Source organism: Zeus faber (genome assembly GCF_960531495.2).
Source record: "Zeus faber genome assembly, chromosome: 1".
Lineage (NCBI taxonomy): Eukaryota > Metazoa > Chordata > Actinopteri > Zeiformes > Zeidae > Zeus > Zeus faber.
In genome coordinates, this window is record NC_137193.1 from 28,777,656 (window position 1) to 28,798,708 (window position 21,053).

The 21,053-nt window shown below is 44.5% G+C and overlaps 3 protein-coding genes across 3 annotated transcripts; all 3 read right to left on the bottom strand.

Annotated features, from left to right (window-relative positions):
- Positions 1-427: 427 nt before the first annotated feature.
- LOC307240155 (tissue alpha-L-fucosidase-like) lies at positions 428-9,511 on the bottom strand. The gene is made up of 8 exons (XM_080013821.1): positions 9,062-9,511; positions 7,890-8,024; positions 7,603-7,740; positions 7,129-7,234; positions 6,816-7,016; positions 5,661-5,851; positions 4,265-4,364; positions 428-1,011 (listed from the first exon to the last, which is right to left on the bottom strand). The coding sequence occupies exons 1-8, from the start codon at positions 9,412-9,414 to the stop codon at positions 877-879; spliced, it is 1,359 nt and encodes a 452-aa protein (XP_079869947.1). The 5' UTR covers positions 9,415-9,511; the 3' UTR covers positions 428-876.
- Positions 9,512-10,397: 886 nt separating this feature from the next.
- On the bottom strand, positions 10,398-13,954 carry LOC307244797 (tissue alpha-L-fucosidase-like; the record flags this gene model as incomplete). The annotated part of the gene is made up of 7 exons (XM_080020101.1): positions 10,398-10,619; positions 10,709-10,808; positions 10,898-11,088; positions 11,184-11,384; positions 11,685-11,928; positions 13,190-13,324; positions 13,599-13,954. 7 exons carry the CDS (start codon positions 13,952-13,954, stop codon positions 10,482-10,484), a joined length of 1,365 nt encoding a protein of 454 aa, XP_079876227.1. The 3' UTR covers positions 10,398-10,481.
- A 370-nt stretch (positions 13,955-14,324) lies between these two features.
- zbtb8b (zinc finger and BTB domain containing 8B) lies at positions 14,325-20,603 on the bottom strand. Its single transcript, XM_080001132.1, has 5 exons — positions 20,416-20,603; positions 18,680-18,874; positions 17,707-18,592; positions 16,175-16,353; positions 14,325-15,127 (listed from the first exon to the last, which is right to left on the bottom strand). Exons 2-5 carry the CDS (start codon positions 18,851-18,853, stop codon positions 14,792-14,794), a joined length of 1,575 nt encoding a protein of 524 aa, XP_079857258.1. The 5' UTR covers positions 18,854-18,874; positions 20,416-20,603; the 3' UTR covers positions 14,325-14,791.
- Between the last annotated feature and the right edge of the window lie 450 nt (positions 20,604-21,053).

A 21,053-nucleotide genomic window follows, 5' to 3' on the forward strand; every position in this document is an offset into this window, starting at 1 on the left:
GGCAAAAAGTGTTTTTCTTGGAAAAGGGGAGAAAAGGTGGCCGAAAAAAGTCTATCCAACAAGAGATGCATACAGCATATCAGCATTAGGAGGTTGGCTGGAATTTAGAGTGGACACTGGCTTGTGATATAGCTTTCAAGGACTCAAATACTCACCAAACCTGTTGGTCTAGAAAAATCACAAGGCAATTCTTAACAGTGGAACTGTTACAAATACAATAAATCATGTCACGGCATCAGCCGTGTTCTCAAATGAGGATCTTCTTACCGCTGAGTATAATTCCTTTTCCATCCATTTCCAGAATCGGATAACGGCTGTTAAGAGAAGCCTTTTACATATCCCAGGAGAAAATACTGGACAACAAAAACAAACAATTAATTTCTATTTTCTTTGTTTGGTAGGAGAAAAACAAAACATTACCCTTCAGGCAACTCAAATTATATTTTATTTAAGTAGAAAAATAGAGTGCTATTAAACGGTACATCACGTGTCATGTTCATTAAAATCAATCGGTTCTGGAATGAAAGGATTCTCCAGGTGATGCAATTAGCTGAATAGTTGCCAGGAAACACATTCTATTCACAATCATTGGTATTTAAATGGAACACAACTTCTGGAAAGTAGTAAGGCCTCAATCTCCGAATTCAGCATTCAAATTTGGAATGCAAATGGGGAAAAAAAAAAGGCATCTTTTCAAAACAAATGATTCTGCATGTAATGGCAATAAGGCCTTCAAGATGAATAGTGTGAAATCTTTGCAGTAAATTACTTTCAAAACAACCAAAACCACTTCACATTCGATAAAATATTCTCCATCATCCAAACGCGCTGATCCAAGAGTCTGATCACTTCTAAGTTGAAAAAGGCGCCCGGGACTCACAGGACCCCGTCGAGTCTGAGCGTCCAGGCCTGTCCCGGGACAAATGGGAGCTCCGGCAGCAGCACGATCAGCCCTGCGCTGGGGTCGATGGGCGACCATTTCAAGGGCTCAGGGTTTCCCAGCAACGTCACCTGAAGGAAGGGACAAGACGCGGCTCCATCATGTGTTCCATTCACAACGTTTCATTTATGTTCATAGCACAAACTTAATACAAGCATGGCTACCGAACATGAGGAAGCAAATTTTCAGTGAGCAAAGCTATGAGAATTCTGAACCCATCAAACACTGTTCACTCGGCACAAGAAAAAGATTATGAACATATTAAATGCTGTTAAAAATTATATATGAAATGACTCAGGAGTCGGGAGTCACTCCAGCAAAAGAGTTATTCGCTCGTTTTGTTTGCGACTGTAACTGTAGCGACTCACAGGCTGAACTGAGACTCCAACCTGGAATGAAAAGAGCCGAGAGCTCCAAGTCCCAAACAGAGGCCATGACACCCGCACTGAGGGCCGCTATACTGGGATGTCTATACTGGACAGAAAGTGTTCAGACTCTTTTATCAGAAATTGTATTGATCCTGTTAGTACACCTACATGTGACTAAATAATGATGTATTTTAATAGAAAACATTGGAACACTATGTTTCCTTTTTCCTCAAAAATATATAATTCTAAATAGAATGAAGAACTTTTGGTCAAGATGGTACATATTCTATCCTGTCAACTTCATCATATGTATATAGTGACCACTTATTGAGGATAATTAGGAAATCCTGAGTGTTTTTTTCCTTCTTTCAGTTTGTTATTTATTTTATTTATGTTATTTTACATCTTTCATGGACGATTTCCTTTTTATACCTGATTTGGTATATACGGTATACCATATGATATAGACAGGAAATGGGCAAATTCTCGTCTGTCTGTCTGTCCATCTGTCTTTCTGTGTGTCCTGCGAGAAGTACATAGACCTATTTATGAAGTGAAGGTATCAATACGCTGACATAAAAGTAACTGTAGTGTGCACCGAGCATTTTAGGGGCAGGTGCAAAAATTCGTAGTCTCAGAGAAGCTGGAACCTAGCAGGACTCTCTAGTGTAATGGGTTCAGATGCCGCCTTTCAATACTGCCGCCACAGGTTCACGTCACAGGTCCAGATTTTGACATCCAAGTCACTGCCATTGTTCCGTAAATCAGATGCCTGGAGGAGACTTGGCAAGCTGTTGGAGGACTTCAATGCCCAAGGAGTTTTTGAAAGGCGGCACCTCGAGGAGGCGTTTGAAGGTGCCCAGAGACCCGGGTTGATTGGTAAGTCTACCCGGTGGCACCATGGTTCAGCTTCCAGCCCTGCCACCACAGGATCTGTTCCTTTAATCAAATGATTTGAGGAGATCGACCGAGTTCACTAAGTCTCGGTGGCACAAAAAGATAAGGCCGTGTTGAGGACCTGGGGTTCAAGGATTTGAGGGTTCAATGCCAAGTGAGCTTTTAAATGCCGGCACTGCCGAGGGCATGTTTAAAAGCACACAGAGACCATGGCTGAATGTGAAGCCATTTCGGCGGGCGGCTGGTTCCACTCCCTCTCTGCCCCAGTAGCCGGATCGCAACAACATATCCCGCTGCGGTGGGTCTGGGGAGGCACTAGGTTCCCCGTACAAGAACGATAACGCTAGTGGATTATTCCGTGAGTAGGCTGTGTGCAGCTGAAGCTTTAAAAAAAGCCTCACCACTGACACGGTTTTTCGAGACCAGTGGAGGATGTGTAGAAGGTTGTGCTATATATCATCAATGTGTTCATGATCATGTCATTCATTGTCCATTTGAGATGAGTTCAGATTTAGTCAAGTGGCTGTCTTATACCATTTTCACACCAAAATGAGCGGATTGACCCGGGTTTTTTTAATCCCGGGTCAATCCGCTAAAAATAGGCGATTGACACTGTGGTGGACGGGGCGGCTTAAGTAGCCAGTTTTACAACCGGATGCTTGTTAGCCCAACCAACGAGCATCAGGTTTTAAAACTCCGTCCACACACTCGGTCAGGATGGGAGCCGTTTGTCATGACATGTTCCATCTGCTCCTGGCTAATTCCACCTCGCCGCATCTCTACAATAAAGTGGTGGTATCAACCCCCCCCGTCGTCTGTGTCTCTGTGCCAGAGGTCCCTGAACATGCCACTTGGGTGGTGTGTGGTGGCAAAACTGCCAGAGACACCTTTCCCATTGCCAGGAGGAATGCACTTTTTTTCTGGGGTGATGGTGGAGCTCCCGGCAGGGAGCTTGGGGGTTCTCCGCTGTGCTCCCCATGGTGCGATCCCCACACTCACAACATTTCATGATCTCCCATGCAGCAAGAAGCCAAAAACTTCTGATTCTGGATTCTAAAAGGGATATTGAATGACACACATATATTCCTGTCTATTTATGCGCCAGCATTCGAAACTTAAACGCGCGTCGCATCACGCGCGTTGAAGTGGGGGCAAAAAGGGGCCAAAATTAGCAATTCAACCCGGGTGTCCTGCTCATATCTGCGCCGATCGGAGGTAAAGCCTAAAATCTGCGTCTATTGCGGGTCATTAGACCCGGGTTTTTCCTTTCTCACTGATGACAAATGCCGGACATAAGCGGGTGCCACCGGGTTTTTGGTGCAGTGGGAAAGGGGTATTATAGATGATGGACATCCCAATCATGTTATACAGTCCAAAAACTAGTGTCCAAGAGTTTTAGATCTCATCTATAAGACAGGTGTCGTGTATACAACTAAATGATGACATTCCTTTCTTCTTGTGGACACAAGAATCTACTGATCTCTGCAGTCGCTGTCTTCAACAGTCAGTTCTGAGGTGTTATTCTAAAACGTCAGCAGCGCTGCACTGCTTCCTCTTAGAAAATCCCCAAGCGCCATCGTTCCCGGAGACTGGGGGGACTTGGCGCCCCCACCAACCCAGTCTCCGAGACCCACCGCAGCGGGATTTGGTGTTGCGATCTGACTCACTGATTCAGAGCTCATTTTTTCATCACTCCACAGCTTTCAGCTTGCGCGCGCCGCTTTGTTTATTTAACAAAGGGAATGAATGTATTCAGATTAAGGGCCTAAAATGTTTTGGCCCTAAAGCATTACAGATCACGTGAGGGGCGTGTCATCTATGTCATTCATGCAACACGCGACCCTGTAATAGGCTGATATGCAGAATGATACAGAGCTTGGGGCTAGTGAGGAATTAAGACACTCCAGCCCCAAATTAATCTCTTTCAAGGTAGTTATTGACATAGAATGGGGCATGAGGACATACATACCTTAAAGAGATTTTCTCATCTTTTTCTCAAAAATATGGGGAGGGCTTAGCCCTGTTAGCCCTTTATACCAGACTTCCCTGGTGATCTTACTTTGGTGTTCTCTGAAGTCCGTGGCTCATACAGGTAGAAAGTGGATTTGGAAGGCCTGGTTGTCATGGTGGCATAGACAGTGGCGTTTTTGGAAGTATACCTAGAATCAGGAGACAGTAAATAGAGTTGGAAATATAGTCAATATTAAAAGCAATTAAAACGGTTGATAATTTCATTTTTTCCTGAATGACATAGATGGATTTGTCACCGTCAACTAAATTTACAACAATGAAAATATCAACTGTATGTCATATAAAACCAGTAAATGTCAAACACTAGGCGACCAAAAAGCATAAAAAGCACTGGTGCAGTGGGATCACGGTTCAGTATCTATCACGGTTTTTGGGCTATGGTAAGGATGTCTTTATATTTAAGACTTTTTAAGTTAAAATGTGTAAAAAATGTTTTTATAGTAGTCTGCCACAAATAATAAGAAAAGTACAATCCTGATGTGCAATGTGTCAAGATATGTGCAATACGCTTAGTACTCTGGTTCCTATTTATGGTGTTTTTTTATAAATATTTTATATTGTTTGTAGTGCTTACCTTGATATGCTCTCTATTTTCTGCTGTCCCCATTTTTCTGCTGAAACAATGTCAATTTCCCCGGTGCGGGACTAATTAAGGCTTATCTTATCTTATCTTATCTTATCTTATAACTACGCTCTGTGTGTATGACTGTGGGCGGAGGGCGGAGACAGGGTTCAAGTTCATTTGTGGGTTGGTATAATTTGCATAAGTTCATGTGATTGGAGGGGAGGTGTCCAGGATAGTGGATAATTCAAATATATATATATAAACAATGTTTCGCTATTAAAAAAAATAAAACCAGTTCTATAGTTATGTCTTCACAAATAAATAATAATAGTAAACATATTGAAATAAAACCTCACAGTCCTAGCAGGGCATGTGTGCCTTGGCTTTGTGAACCTGACGTGACAGTGGGTGCGCTCCTTTTCAGCCAGGGCATCTCCCGGCGAGGCAGGAGCATAGGCTACCTCTTACATAGAGGTAAAACATTTGCCAGTGGCAGGAGACGACAACTTAATCAAACAACACAAGATAAAACTGTAAAACTTCACAAAAAAAGAACGGCTCATCACCCAGCGAGACTCGGTTCCCTTCGTTGGTACTAAAGAGCCGCTCAAAAGAATCATTCAAGACAAGTTCGTAATAAAGAGGAAGAGGGACACGGCCATCCCAGAGGTTTCTGTGCCAATGCGTCCGCTGGACTTCTACCATGATACCATAACATCATAATACCTGTCACGTGTGCGTATTGAAGCGTAGGGGGCGTACCGAACGGTTCGATAACACACTGTGTACCGTTGCATCCCACTAAATTCCCAATTCAAAACTTAAATATGTATGAGCCCAACCCTTCTGTCTCCATTACCAGACGATCACTGTGGTGTTGTCTGACTGGACCCTCCAGGGCTTGGAGGCATAGATGGCCTCCCCGTTGACCTGCAGCCAGGCACCTACACCCCTCAGCCGCTCCTCGAACAAAGGGGGGATCATCCCGTCGGGCGTGGGGCCCACGTTCAGGAGGTAGTTCCCTCCAAGGGCCACCGTGCGCACCAGGTCCTGTACAGGGGAGCAAAACAACAATCGGAAACCCGATCGAAACCTGGATCACATAGACTAGATGTTGGAATTTAGATAAGGTCCACAAGTTGCTTCTGATCAATGTTCTCTTGACACAGATCATTTGTATACTGAAGGAAAGTGACAGGATTGGTGTGATCTAACGACACTAAACTAGTCAACTATTTTTATACCCTATAAAACCCCTGAACCTATAACCCCATAAACAAACACTAAAGCCTAGCCAGTGTGTAGATAACAGTCCTACTGAGTTTCTTAATTGCACATTAACCCTTTATCTCTATGTGATTTTGCGGCGGTTTTGAAAAGTGGGTTTGACCTAAATCAGGACTAAGACAATCCTACTTAAATTAATCCAGAATTTTAAAATGTCTTTCTGAGACGTTGCTTAATTTAAGATTAGTTCTAGACTAGGTAGTCCTGGATTAAGGTAAATAAGGACTAGTCAGCTGGTCAGCTAGTAATCTGGTTTTGGTCCAGATAATCAATTTTCTCAAGTGTCGAGGTCAACCTGGAGGACCACATCCACTCATTCAAAATGAACCTGCCTCTGGCCAGTTTTAATGAAAGACTTCACTTAGACCTGCATTAGCTCTAATATTGCCTCTGGAAACTTCTGAAGATGTTTTGAACCAAGACTAGGGCAAGTCTGAGACTATTTTAAACCACGACTGAGAAAGGCCATTTCAGTTGGTCCAGATTGAAAGTGTGATTTAGTCTACGATTAATATGCCTAATCTGTCCGCGAAACTGCCCCATGATGCCTTTTCTTTTTTAAATCTGTTTTTAGGTTGTTTTTCCAAAATGTAATTCTCCCTTTCTTTTACATTATGTATTTTATGCCGTATATAAAGAACTTTGAATTGCCACTGTGTACAAAATTTGCCATACAAATAACCTTGCCTAGGTCTAACGATAAGGAGGAAAATAGACCTGTTTTCACCTCTATGATGTTGTGCAGGTCCATCAGCTCAACAATCTTCATGTTCCTACGGTAACCCCAGGATAGCAAATCGACAGACATGCACTTCTCCCACTTGTGCTTGGGGAGCTCGGACGGCGTGTACTTGTCCTTACAGTTGTAGTAGCCGCCGTGTTTGCAGTAACAACCTGCACCCCATCTGTCATTGGTCACCACAATATCCTGCGACATATAGATATGTTAAGACTTTGATCAATCCAAGCCTGACAATACGAATCATACAAGATCAACCACTGAATTCTAGAGATGCTTGCTTAAATTTGAGAGCACTTACTTTTACAGGGCTGTCGTTGTAGAGCCAGGTGAGGAACTGGGTGGAGTTCCAGTAGCTGTCAGGTGCTTCCCAGTCCCCGTCGGACCAGATCAACTCGGGCCTGTACCTACAAACCAACAGGCACGGAGCCATTTTTAATTGGTCAATGGGTTTCTTTAATAGGCTATATATTCTGCATATTTTAATATATTTTAATATTTGTATTTTATATGTGGCGGCTATTTCTGTATATTCTGCAATTTCTTTTTAATTTAAACTTTGGTTTTAATTCTATTTTATTTAGTTTTTATTATAATTTATTTGCAGAGTAAACCTTTTTTATGGTGATCATCTGTAGAAACGCACCAAACCTCACTATGACAAATTCGTCGTACATGTAAATGCACCTGGCGGAATAAACTAATTCTGATTCTGCTCTGAATTTAGACATTTAAAAATGCCATATTTTTTTATATACTGCTGTAATTACATTACCTCACAACCATGTTATAGAGCTCCGGAAGCAGTTTGTGCAGCACAAACTCCTGTGTCTTGAAGCCATTCTTCTTGTCGGACAGGTATAGAGGGTGAAACCACTCGTACAAGGAGTTGTACAGTCCATAGTGCAATGACCTGAATTAGAGAAAGGTAAGTAAAAGATGTCTCACGAGGAAGTTGGCACACAAACAAACGATCAACAAAACAGGTTCCACATCGAATCACATGGAGCTATTAAAGATCCAGTCAGCAGTCCGCGAATTGAACTTGTTTTCATTCCTCACCGGTTGCGTACGGCCTCTCCCAGGTCTCCCACCATGTCCCTGTGAGGGCCCGTATCGACCGAGTTCCAGTTCCACGAGTTTGGAGATGCCCAGTTGGTAAAGCCCTCGTGGTGTTTGGCCGTGAACACCACATACCTGAAGCCATGGCGAGAAGAGTGACAGAGGCTTTTAATGGAGACTAATGCCATACTTATCACTGTATGACACAGTATAATGGACCTCTCTAAAGAAAGAAGATATTTACATCATTTCATTTTCAGCCATAAACTTCCCCAATATATTACATCTCTCCTCAATCTTACAACCATGGTCCTCCACACCAGAGCTGAGGGCTGGCTTACTTTAACCATTCCACTCCCAAATATACATAACTCGATGTACTGTACGTGACCCACAAAGGACGAAAACCTCCTATTCCATTCGGTACCTTTGAATCAGCAAACCTTTGGGCGAGAAACTTGTGCTGGTTCTGATTAACACAGAGCTGCTATTCTGGTTGAATGGAATGTTGATCGTGCGACACAAGAGCTAGTTTGGCAACGGAATTTGACAGTCTCACGGCACCGTGGCTGAAAAACAATGCCCTGGAGAGCCTAAATGGAAACTCGAAATTCCAAATTCTGAATTCCAATTCAATAGCGAATGAGCTATATCAAGCCTCTCGGGCCATGTCTTTTACAAGCGAAAATATAATCGTATGCCACCATAAAGCAGGTAGATTTAGAGACATAACGACATTTCATCCTAACCACACCCTTCATCCGTAGATTTCGGTTAGATTGGGTCTTTTCAATGCTGGAATTCAATGGGTGGTATTCCCGTTTAATGCCTGCAATCGTTTCTACTAGTTTCTAATGTGTATAAACAGAGTGCTGACTCTATACGTGTGTGATTGGATTATGGTTGTCCTGTTTTCTTAGTAGCTGCTCTTTCATTTATGTTCTGTTCTCAGGTAACCTCTGGTAAAAGTCATTCATATCTCAATGAGAACCTTATGAGAGAAAGGTATAATTTCATTTTTCATTTCATTTAAATTCTTATTGAAAGGTAAGCTGTTTATATGCATTTATTTATTCATTTTTACATCATTTATTTTCATTTATTTTCCCTCTTAACGCCTTAATTGTGTCATATGGGGGACAGCAGAGTAAATACATTTGAAAGACACCCACTTTGCGCCAGAAGCCTCGAATATATCAGCCCAATCCGAGGGGTTGAAGAACTGGGCGTGGAGCTGCGGCGCGAACTCCGGGTAGCTGAACCCGGGCGGGTAGTTCTCCTCCATGTAGCGCACGCACCGCGGGTCCGGGGGCCGCTGGCCCTGCCAGTACCACCAGAACCACTCGCTGTCGAAGGCGGGCACGGAGAACACGCCCCAGTGGACGAAGATGCCGAACTTCGCCTCGTCGTACCACGGCGGTAACGGCCGCGCGTCCAGGCTCTTCCAGTCCGGAGTGTACCGCGCCCCGGCCAGGGCCAGGGGCAGAGCCGCGGCGAGGAGGAGCGCAGCGGCGGAGGGGAGCATCGTGGAGGGGAGCGTCGTGGAGGGGAGCGTCGTGGGGGGGGAGCGTCGTGGAGGGGAGCGTCGTGGAGGGGTCCCTCCGACGTGAACTCCCGTTCACAGGCGTCGATGGGAGAAATGAGCAGCGAGTTTGTTCCGCTTCCGGGTCCCGTGACTGTGACCACGTGACTGTATCCGGGGTTTGTTTATCGTTGTTATCGTTACGGTGCGTTCCGATTCAAAGTTTGGCCCCGGAGAAGAAGAAAACAACAACCCCCAAACCTCCTCCCGATAATCGGAAAAATAATTCGAATCAGGGTTTGCATGCAACGCATGCATACGAGGAATCGAGCCCATTTCATGCAGAACACACAGTCAAATGTCAATGTAAAGAAAAAAAAACAAACTTGGGGGGCTCCCGTAATAAACAGTTGGTGCAACGGACAAGCGGCGAGTTTGATTTCCGAGTTGAGTGGAAAGCAGCGTTATTTACTTTTGTTTTGTTTTTTGTTTGTTTCAGGTCTTAATTTCCCCCGTTCGCACATCTTGTAAAATGTTTTCAATAAGAATGTAATACAAACTTCAATATTTTCTATAATGTACTTTTAATGGAATCATTTATTTATATTTTGCTTTTACCTATACATTGTCTTAAAAAACGTGTACACACGTGCATTTTAACTGGTGTTAAAGATAGGAGTTAAAAACAATTTGGCGATCTTTTGAGATGTCAACAATTATTTTCTTAATAACGTGGAACGTTACTGCATTCGCCCTTCAACGTGGATTGTCTTAGAATGTGGATTACACTGTGCTTTTCTGATGCTACAGCTGCTACAAAACGTGGGAAACAAGACAAGCAGGAGGTTGTTCTCGGTTTCAAAATCTGAAATTGTGTAAATGAGGAACAAAAATCATTATGAATAGAACTTTTTGAGTAAGAAAGCAAGGCTCTAAAAAAGACTGTAGTTTTTGAAAATGAATTAAATTTTTATTTTTTATTTTTTGATCATTTGTGGCCTTACGAAAAAAAAACCAAACAAACAGACACGCCCCGTCATCTGAGACAATCCGCCTCTCCGTTCCTGATTTTACGCTACTCCTTCCAACTTCAGAGTCCAGGCGTTACCAGGGGAAGCTGGCATGAGCGGCATGGAAACCAACAGCCCGGTACTCTGCTGCAATGGATTCCATTTCAGTGGCACACTTGGATAGTCCAGAAGAGTCACCTGCAAGCACAAGAAACATGTACCAAGAACGTGTCAGGACTCCAATGAGGCAGCCCACACTTTGGTGCAAGAGCCTGGTGTAGACTTACATTTGTGGCAGGGGATGTCTTGGGGGTTAAGAGTTGAAGTTGTTGGTTGGGCGGCCATCCTAATATTACAGCGTAGACTGTGTTATCCTTGGCAGTGTACCTAGAGTAAAAGCAGGGAAGCCATTTTTTAGCACCCCACCACCAAACTGAACACATTGAGTCCTTTGTCGTAAGTACATTTTATCTCACCAAACGGGAACGACCGCTTTCTCCGTCTGGGCCCTCCACGTCTTGGAGGCATAGATGGCCTCGCCGTTGATTCGCAGCCAGGCGCCCATTCCCCTATACCTCTCCTCGAACACCGGGGAAATCATGCCGTCGGCCGTGGGTCCGATGTTCAGCAGGTAGTTGCCCCCCATGGCGACCACATACACCATGTCCTAAGAAGGGGAAGGAGAGAGTCGCATAATACAGTATGTTGAGTTTCCTTCGGCCCCATGTCTGATTAACGTTCATGACTATCGGATCCTCTCACCGCTAGCAGGTCATGCAGGGTCATCAGCTCGGTGGCCTTCATGTATCTGCGGTAGCCCCAGGATTGCTTGTCGATAGTCTGGCATTTCTCCCACTTGTGGTTCAGCAGCTTGGTGGGGGTGAACTGGTCATCACAGTTAAAGTAGCCACCGTGCGTGCAGTAGCAGCCGTTCCCCCATCTGTCGTTGGTCACAATGGTATCCTGTGACAAATATATTAGATTTAGATCGGCCCGAGTCCGGAAAGAAATCCCCCCCCCGCCCCCAAAAAATAAGCAAAGCCCTGAATTTCAGGGACAACTGTCTTTGCTTCTTCAGAACATTCTGGACCAGGCTGATTCAATTCAAGATGAACCAAGATCTTGCCCATAGCAAAGGTTACACATACTATGTCGCTATTTTTACAACATAAATACAAAAGTGAATGTATAAACGGGCGGTTCCCAAATATGTGGTCCATATATAAACTCACTCACTATGAAAACACGGCGACTTTTTCTTACCTTGACCGGGCTGTCGTTGTAGAGCCAGGCCAGGAACTGAGTGGAGTTCCAGTAGGTGTCGTTAGCAACCCAGTCCCCATCGGACCAGATCAGGTCTGGCTTGTAGACGTTCACAAGGTTCACCAGCTCGGGGAGGGTCTTCTGCGCGACAAAGTCCTGGGTCTTGAATCCAGAGGCTTGGTCAGCCAAAAAAAGTGGATGGAAAAACTCGAACAAAGAGTGGTACACTCCAAAGTGCAAAGACCTTTTTGAGACAGAGTGAGTGTCAATAAACATAACAGAGTAATCGCCGTAGCTTTTGGGCAGCTTCCAATCTAATGTCATCTGAATAAATAATCATCTAGCTGCATTGTGAGAGGTTAGATTTTGGAAAATAATCACTTAAATCAGTCATTCCCTCTGGTAATTTTCCATCTGCATTTTACCCAAGTATTTAGAAGCAGGCAGCCCGGTCAAGGGCATTGGCAGGAGTGTGTAACCTGATGTGCATGTATTTTAGGCTGGCAGGAAACCATGTGAACGCAAGAACATGCAAACTCCACACAGAAAGTTCCCAGTCGGCTTTGAACTAGGGCTGAATGATAAATCAAATTCAAACCGACATCACAATTTAATAGAACGCAATTTTCAAATCGCAATGGCTGCGATTTTATTTTTAAGTTACACAATCCAACAAGTTTGGGTCATGGTCATGGTCATGGGTCATGGTCATGTCGCCGCCGTATTGGAACGGGAAAGACTGGCCTGCAAACAAACACAAGTAAACAGGGGAGCTGCGTTTTTTGGGGGGTAAAAAGCACTATAACATTTACATTTCTCAACCGATATGAATTAGTTGTTTTTATATTCAAGGGGTTATGATCTACGTGGAGTAGATTGTTCCACCGTCTACCGTTTCCCTTATTGGTTGCGTATTGCTTGACACACTTCCTGTGACGCACTGCTGTAAATCCTTCATTTTCCAGGGAGTTCGTACCCGGTGGCAGTCTGAATGCATAGTGATATGGAGGCTTATCGGGAACCAATCGAAATGCCGATGGTATCATTATTCTACAGTCATTACACTGCGCAATCAACATTACCTTCATAATGATAAGTTAAAGCAAAAAAGTTGTCTATTACCCCTTTAAAGTGTGGTGGTGGGGGGGGGGGGGGGGGATCACCCTGGAGAAGAGGTTCTTTAATTTAAGATCATTTATTTAAAAAAAGACCTGAGTTTGTCTCTTCAGGACGAGACTGTCTAAATACACGGATACAAACCCTTGTATGATATCTAGCCGTGTATTGTGTCCTTGACTGAATATTCCAACTATTCATGTGATTAAATAGTAGTGTCTACTAGACTGACTTATCTCTTGGGAGTGGCATTGAGCGAGAACGCTACGCTCAGTCCACTATTTCAGTAGCAAAAACAACGTGTTGTTCTAGGTTCTGTGACCTTTCCACTACAAAAGCACAACGGATTTAATTCAGAAATGATGCTTGTGGTTAGTGCTGGTTCTCACCTCTTCCTGACGGCCACCGCCAGCTCTCCCACAATGTCCCTGTGAGGGCCGGTGTCCATGGAGTTCCAGTTCCACGAGTTCGGCGAGGGCCAGTTGGTGAACCCTTCATGGTGCTTGGCCACCACCACCACATACCTGACAAGGGATGCATGCAAATGACCTTTCAGCCAAAAGGAAGAACACAAATAAAGCATGGGGAACACCGGTCAACCTGCTTTGAAAACTGTGGAATGTGTGTTGGAAAAACCTGTTTAGATGACCCGCCTCACCAAGCAGGCACCTTCAAGTTCAAGACATTATTTGTCACATGCATCTCTAGCGCAACTAACCACCATTGATATGTAATAACAAGAAATGCAATGGGCAGCCTGTAACTAATTAATCACGTCTCGCGTGAATATGTTATTACTTTGCCCCAGAAGCCTCGAAAATCTCTGCCCAGCTGTCTGCGTCGAAGAACTCTGCGCGGAACCGGTGCGCAAAGTCCGCGTAGCTGTAGTCCGGCGGGTAGTTCTTCTCCATGAACGCCACTTCTGGTGCGCGCTGGGTCCCCTTCCACCAGTACCAGAACCACTCGCTGTGCTCCCCGAAGCCCGGCACGGAGAACACCCCCCAGTGGATGAAGATCCCGAACTTGGCCTCGTCGAACCACGTGGGAAGGGGTCGCGCGTCCAGACTCTTCCAGTCCGCCGTGTAGCGCGCGCCGCATCCGACGAGCGTCAGTGACAGCGCGAAGATGAGCGTCGGCACCGGCGTCGAGCGCATGGTTCCACGGGCCGCGGCCGAGCTCCCTGGCGGGCTGGTTGGCGGTGTCTGGCGGCTGTGCTCACCTCTCCTTTTATACACCCGCTTGGAAAAACAAAACACACGGCGACGACGCCGAGTCGGTCAGTCCGGCGGACTGTGGGAGTAGGCGCAGCGACGGCGCAAACTGCACTGTCAAGTTAAACAGGAACTGGTCCATCAGATAACCACGAAGTTCTTCTTCTAAGTTATGGAAACCACCGGATACATACATTCTGCTGGGGAGGGGGGAAAACAAACTGTCACATGTGTTGTGGGGCATTTTATTTGGTTAAGAAAATATTACAAATTGATATGTTCATATTATTAATATACTATGAATTTGTTGGCAGAGCAGAGGCATAAATGCGAAAGAAAGATACAGTATATTAAAACGTGCAAATACCCTAACACAAAATGACAAGTAAAATGACCTCATTGCCAATTAAAGGTATAAAGTTCTTGCTCTTAAATGTACTTAGTGTTGAAAGCAAAAGTACTTATCATATCCAGTGCCCTGATTGAATAGAGCAAGAAATAAGGCATAAAGTGCTCCTAGAGATCCTAATGACAAGTACAGGCGGTGTCAGTGGTTTTAAAGGATATGGAATCCTTGATGAGAAATCCCATTTTTTTCTTATTTTAAAGATCCAGTTCCTAATTTTTATTTTATTTTTTGCACCCTGTGATCCAGTGGGAACAACAGCTTAACACAATAAGAAATTCAATTATCAAAACATCAAATAGAATAGAACCATATAATAACTTAATAGCATAACAGAATAGCCACAGATGAATAAAACTCTGGATGCAGATTGTTTATTGTTTAGATGCAGAGAACCCAGTGGGTGACCTCATCACCGCCGACTCAGCCAGCTGCTTGTCCAGAATCTGCTTCTCCACCAGGTCCTCCACCCGGCCCACCTCCACCATGTCCGCCTCATCCATAAAACTGGACCAATCCGTGCTGCCGTCCCCCCGCTCCGAGGCGTCTGGTTGGCCGGCGGGGAGGTCGGGGGCGGGGCCAACGTGGGTGGTCGTCACGCAGTTGCAGTTGTCGCAGACGCCAAAGCGTCGCAGTCCTGGGGAGATGTCAGAGCCGGTGAAGGTTCTTCGGCAGCTCTTGCAGGACAGCGGCCAGCAGTGACGGTGGACCTGCAGATGGAAAGCAGCAGAGGAACTAGTCTGAAGACTTGAAATCATCAGCAAGTCATCAGCCAGTAGTCTACAATGTATTTCATTTCGTAAAATGTATTCTGTTTAAGGAGGCTGGAATCAATCCAATATTATGTCTTCCGCAGAAAAATTTGAGATTGGCAATCGTCTATTAGTGCATCAAGGGAACATCTTAGTCTTCGGGAAAATATCAGCGCCAGCAGTCCAGGCTTCATTATTCATCAATGTCACGGGTCTCCAATTGTTCATCATACATAAAACTTCCTTTCCTGTTGCGAGATTCAAGTTCTGGGTTGAGGTGGGTCATGATGTCTGCAGCCACGTCACTCTCCAAAAAGTGGTGGGGGGGTTTTTCCCCACCATGTGTCATTTGACATTTCACATTGTTTGTTTGGGCTCTGCCATGCAGATGTACCCCCCCCCCCCGCCCCACTGAACTAACACAGATGCAGTTCTCCAATGTGGTGGGTGTTATTAATCTCTCCGTCTAGTGATAGTGTTGGAACAAAGCTTGCATGTCTGCCTATTTTGTCATATTAGATATACTGCTCTACCTTATAAACTTTAAAGTTAACCAGTGTGCTAGTTAGATTATTAAGTGTTCATTCGCCCATTGAAAGATAAATAAAGTATAAGCATGTTTCTGGTTTACCCCTTATTGTAATGCTTCATGAAAAGATCTTAAACTGAACCAAAGAAGAAAAACAAATGCTTGTACCCAGTCAATACAAATGCAGGAGGCAGGAGTAACCTAAATTGTTGAACTTTAGAACAAAGAATAACCTGGTCACAGGTTAACTCACCTGATGCAACTGCCTACATTGACTGTAATATTACACCATCAAACTGTGTTTTTAAGATTTAATCCAGGTATTCAGTTTAGACACATGATGGGTGGACTGAGCCAGAGACACCCATAGAACCAGATAGACAGGTCTTGTCAAAAAGTGAGATGAGGTAGGGCCTGAAACAATACAATAAGTCACACACAGCAAGGACATTTACACCACAGCACTGGGCACTTACACTGAGGGTGTGTGTACGCAGGTGCTCCTGCCGCGTGAACCTCTTGCCACACATGTGGCAGGGGAAGGGCCGCTCGCCCGTGTGGCAGCGGATATGTCTCTTCATGATGCCCTTCTGCTTGGCCGTGTACGGGCAGAACGGACACTTGTGGAGCTTTACCGGCACTACAAAGCCATCGCCTGTAGGGGGAGACAGTGGTCACCGGTTCAGAACCACCGCATGAGGGTTGGCTGTAGGCTGCGTCCCAAAACATGAAATAAGTTACTGCTACTGCTCCAGATGCTTTTCTCTGAATTACCTTTTGCATGCTGTTTGGTTCGTGGATAGAGATACATCAGTGTACCCTACTGGAGATACATTGAGGGGGGCAGTAGCTCAGGAGGTATAGCGGGTCGTCTAGTTATCCTGCTGGTTCGATACCCAGCTCCTCCTGCTAGCGTGGTGTAGTGTCCTTGGGCGAGGTGTAAGAATAATTGTAAGTTGCTTTGGACAAAAACGGCTGCTAAATGATGACATGATGTAAATTAAGGGTCAAGGACACCCATGCCTGATTTTAGGGAAGACACTGGTGGTGTATTAGAATACATTGCAAAAGAGTGAGGAGGAAGAGACGTGGTTGTTCGAGATGAAGAGGTTGTTCTGTTGTATTTTTTTTCTCCCATATATTCGTCGGGTGATCCTGATTTATAACGTGGTCTAAACAGACATGTGGAATTGCCATTTACTACTTAAATACCATGCCATTTATAATGACTGTGTGAGTAATTCCAGCAAGGGTGCCCTCTATGTCCCCAATAAAAACCCGATTTAAAACAAGGGCCCCCAGATATTCTTAAAAAGAACAGTTGACCCACAGACTCACAGTCACAAGTATTTTTTTTCCTGAAACTGCTCTGTGACAAATGTCAAGCATGCCCTGACAGAAACGCCAGGAGGTTAAAACGTGGTAAGATGGATTCAAATTCATCAATTTTTATTTGGAAAAAAAAAAAAAAAAAAAAATATATATATATATATATATATCTCCAGCTTCTTCGGGAGCTGGGAACAATTCTCCTGAAATCGTTTTTTTACTTTTGCTCTGTTCTGCTCTATTTGAAGACATTCTTTAGCGCGTGCTGAATGAATTGAAAATAATCCATTTCCTGTGTGTTGATGATTTTAGGGATTGCATGTGGAGTTCCACGCTTGTAAATATTAAGGTGGTACTTTAATGCTGTGAACGTAGTGACAAAATTCTGCGATATTTTGTCCGTATTGCCCACCTATACGTCCCAACATGGGGATGCCCACACACACTATCAAAAGTAAGCTGCTGTTTGCACAGAGCCTTGAAATCATATCAGGTGTCTCAATTCACAAACTCCCTTCTTCCTGTTCGTCTCCTCAAGGCAGTAATGAGAAAGGGAGGGCAGTAGCAGTTTTGGGACACAGCCATGAGGTCCCAAAAATTCTCCAAAACAAGACTTTGTTAAGACTAACTAACATCACTAAGCTCAACAGCTGGTTTTAATCTTGTCATTTTAAATTACCTGTGTCCTCTCCAAACCAGTTGGACTGCATCTCCATTATAGATGATCCACCCATCCCCAGGCCTTCATCCACCCTACCTCCACCAGACCCAACACCTAGTCCGTGGCTAAAGCGTTGGCCTTGCTCCCCCCTATCCCTGGTAGGACTGGAGTCCTCCACACCGGCCAGTGTGTCCATGAACTGCCTGGAGTTCAAGTATCCACCATTCCCCAAAGGGGAGGTGCCGTTGCTGGTGCAGGGACTCTGAGGGAGCAGACTGCTGTGATGGAGGTGATGGAGGGAAGGTTCGGGATACAAGCCGAGGTCTTTGTTGTCGGGGGACTCTGTCATCTCGTCATCTGGGTCGTACTCAATCTTCGGGTTAACAAGCTCCGGGGTCAAAACTGAGGACGAGGAGGAGGAGAGGTTTGCGGGCTCTATGTGTGTCTTCTGCCCTTCTTTCATTGATGGAAAGTCTCCTCTGAAACCATATTCACACTCTGGGTCCTTGCTAGTACCGGGATTGGTTGACGCAGGCCTGGAGGGGACTCTAGCCAAGGCCAGGGAGGCGGAAGCCAAACTATTCCCTCGACCTGTCTCTGCGGTCTGCGAGGGAGACTCCGCAGGAGAGGCGGGAGTGACGCTGTCAGCCGGACCGTCTCTCCCGTCCTGGCTCCTGCTCGCTTTCTCCTTCTCCCTGTTGCATATCTCCAGGGAGGAGCGGATGTATCCCTTGCAGAAGTTGACCAGGTCAGTCATTTGCAGGTAGCTGGCAGCCGACATCACCTCAATGACATTTCCGCTGCTCAGCGCAAGGCGGCCGGAATACAGGAAGTCCAAGATTACAGTGAAGGCGTCAGCCGTCACAATGTCCAGGGAAGCTGTGCTGTGGCGCTGCCCGTTGTCCTGTAGAGATAGAGTCAATGAACACTGAAAGAACTGTTTGTGACCCCTTTCCTGAAATTTTCCTCTCATTCACAAGGCTTTGCTCACCTGCAGGTAGTGAACCAAAAGGGCCCGGAAGTAGCCGCTCCCAGCAAACAGGACATTGCGATGGGCTTTGAAGACCCGCCCTTCCACCAGGATGCTACAGTCACAGAAGAAGTCCCGCCTGCGTTGCTCATTGAGCTCACACAGCAACTTGGACAAGTAGCCAGGCACTTCCATGTCTATAAACCTCGGGCGGAGCTGGAAATATATAAGATAAGATTAACCTTTATTTGTCCCACAACTGGGAAATTTACATCATTCCAGCAGCAAAAAGGGGACAGCAGAAAATAGAGAGCATATCAAGGTACACACTATAAACAATATAGAAAATATCAAAAAGATTTGGTCAAATGAACAGAAACAGCAGAAGAAAATCATTATAAAGTAAAAGGGTAGAATACAGCAAATTGACAAAAGGAAAAGTAAAGAGATACTTTCATTTAGGCCTCATAATAGGAGTGGTCATTCCTACAAAACCTGGACTAAAACAGAACTCAGACTAATTGGATCGCATCAAATGAGGGTGCCTGCTCCCAAAACACTCTTCAAATATTATTCAGAGGTTCACACTGCTAGAATCAGTGTTTTCATTAACACACCAATTTCTACATGCATGCTTTAATGCCGGATGTTTCATTCTGCTGCTGTAGTGGTTTGTTCTGCTTACACTATTCCTTAGCCTCTTATAATAGCGCTTATCGAGGTAGAGCGAGGTAGAGCTGGTCGTCTAGTAATCTAAAGGTTGCTGGTTCGATCCCAGGCTGCTACTGCTGTCCGTCGGTGTTTGAATAATTGTAAGTCACTTTGGATAAAAGCGTCTGCTAAATGCAATGTAATGTAATGTCCATGTCTGAATTGCGAATAAATAACTTCATAAACTTTGACTTAAAAACAATACCACACTAACTGTAACTATTGTCTTGAGGTTTTTAATATCCAGTCAGAGTGATTGTTATACAAATCATTGCTCTCCTTTCCAATAAAGCGTAAAGGTAGGTAGGTAGAGCTTTTGACAGATATGTCATGTGTACAAGGTACACAGCTAAGGTGGCAGCTACGTTTAAAGTGAGTTGGGGTTATCTAGAATAGGCATTTTCCAAACAGGTAAGCGGTATGCTTAGGGTTTTAAAACGCCAGAAACATTAACTCTGATTCATAAGAACTTGACCAATTAGAAAGGTATGTATAAATAAAATCGGGTAAAGCGTCTGTGGCAGAATCAAGAGCTCAGTGAGTCAAATGGACAACTATTAAATGACTTTCAAGCCTTAACTTTTGTAAAACTGAGTTGAAGACATAGTATGGCATCTGCAGACACCCTGCACATACTTACCCTGGCCTAAAGACAGCATACCACAGCATGGCACTGTTTACTTTGCACATCTATCTGGGAGCTTGGACTAAACCGCTTGATGTGTTTATCACTGTATTTCCACAATGTTAAACGTGTTTGTAACTCAAACTACATACCTATCCATATCTATCTATACTTACTGATAGACACATACAAATTGACTTATGTACAGTTATACTATATACTTTATCCACCTGATATCCGCAGAAAAATGAAAAGAGCGGTTGGCAATTAAAAGACAAGACTTGTTGTTTTTTTCTCGTTTGTGTTAGCTTCTGTTGCTAACAGCATTTAGCTTAATAACTGATAAACAAATACTGAATCAAAGTGCTCCTACTTTCATGATAGTACTGCTAGGGTTTATAACGTGTAGGAATTGTCTTACCAGTCCAAACCCTGTGAGAGAGATTAAATCCCCATTAAAAAACAAAGACTCAAACAGCCGAGCTCCATTGCAGCTGGAAGATGGACACTTCCGCCTTCGCCGTCACACGACGTGTGCACGTCGTCCAATCAGATGCGAGCTCTCCCTCCTCCTCCTCTTCTTCTTCTTCTTCTTCTTCTTCTTCTTCTTCTTCTTCTTCTTCTTCTTCTTCATCATCTTCATTTTGGGGGTTAACGGCGGTTGGCAACCAGTGTATTACTTGCATTACCGCCACCTTGTGCTCCGGAGTGTGCAGCGGATATTAAACCCTGCCCTTTCATCCTTTTCATCAGTCTAAAGAACTGCAAGAAAAGTCTGCTGCTCGACCCAACTTGACAGGTTCATTCAGAACGTAAAGCTGGGCTCCTGGACTCCAGTCTTCCCAAGTTCTCCCTCCATATACCGTCTTTCTTGATCACATTTAGTAAACTCTATGACTGCATGCATTATAGTCTCCTCTCATAAACCGATTGGGTGCTTTCCTATTACACTGGGCGTGCCGTTTAAATTGGAATGCCCGAGCCTTGTTCTGTTGCCCCTCTAGTTTCCGTGACCTACCTATATTTCTTAATGTTGAAATTTACTTTTCTAATCGTTTT

Bases quoted from the DNA above. Each gene is read 5' to 3' on its own strand.
- LOC307240155 (XM_080013821.1), bottom strand. From the start codon at position 9,414: ATGCTCCCCTCCGCCGCTGCGCTCCTCCTCGCCGCGGCTCTGCCCCTG. The intron at 7,741-7,889 runs GTGAGGAATGAA...TCTCTAATTCAG, and splicing joins GGAGAGGCCGTACGCAACCG to GTCATTGCACTATGGACTGT. The intron at 7,017-7,128 runs GTAAGTGCTCTC...TATATGTCGCAG, and splicing joins ACAACGACAGCCCTGTAAAA to GATATTGTGGTGACCAATGA.
- zbtb8b (XM_080001132.1), bottom strand. From the start codon at position 18,853: ATGGAAGTGCCTGGCTACTTGTCCAAGTTGCTGTGTGAGCTCAATGAG. The intron at 18,593-18,679 runs GTGAGCAAAGCC...CTATCTCTACAG, and splicing joins TTTTGGTTCACTACCTGCAG to GACAACGGGCAGCGCCACAG. The intron at 15,128-16,174 runs GTAAGTGCCCAG...TTCCATCTGCAG, and splicing joins TGCGTACACACACCCTCAGT to GTCCACCGTCACTGCTGGCC.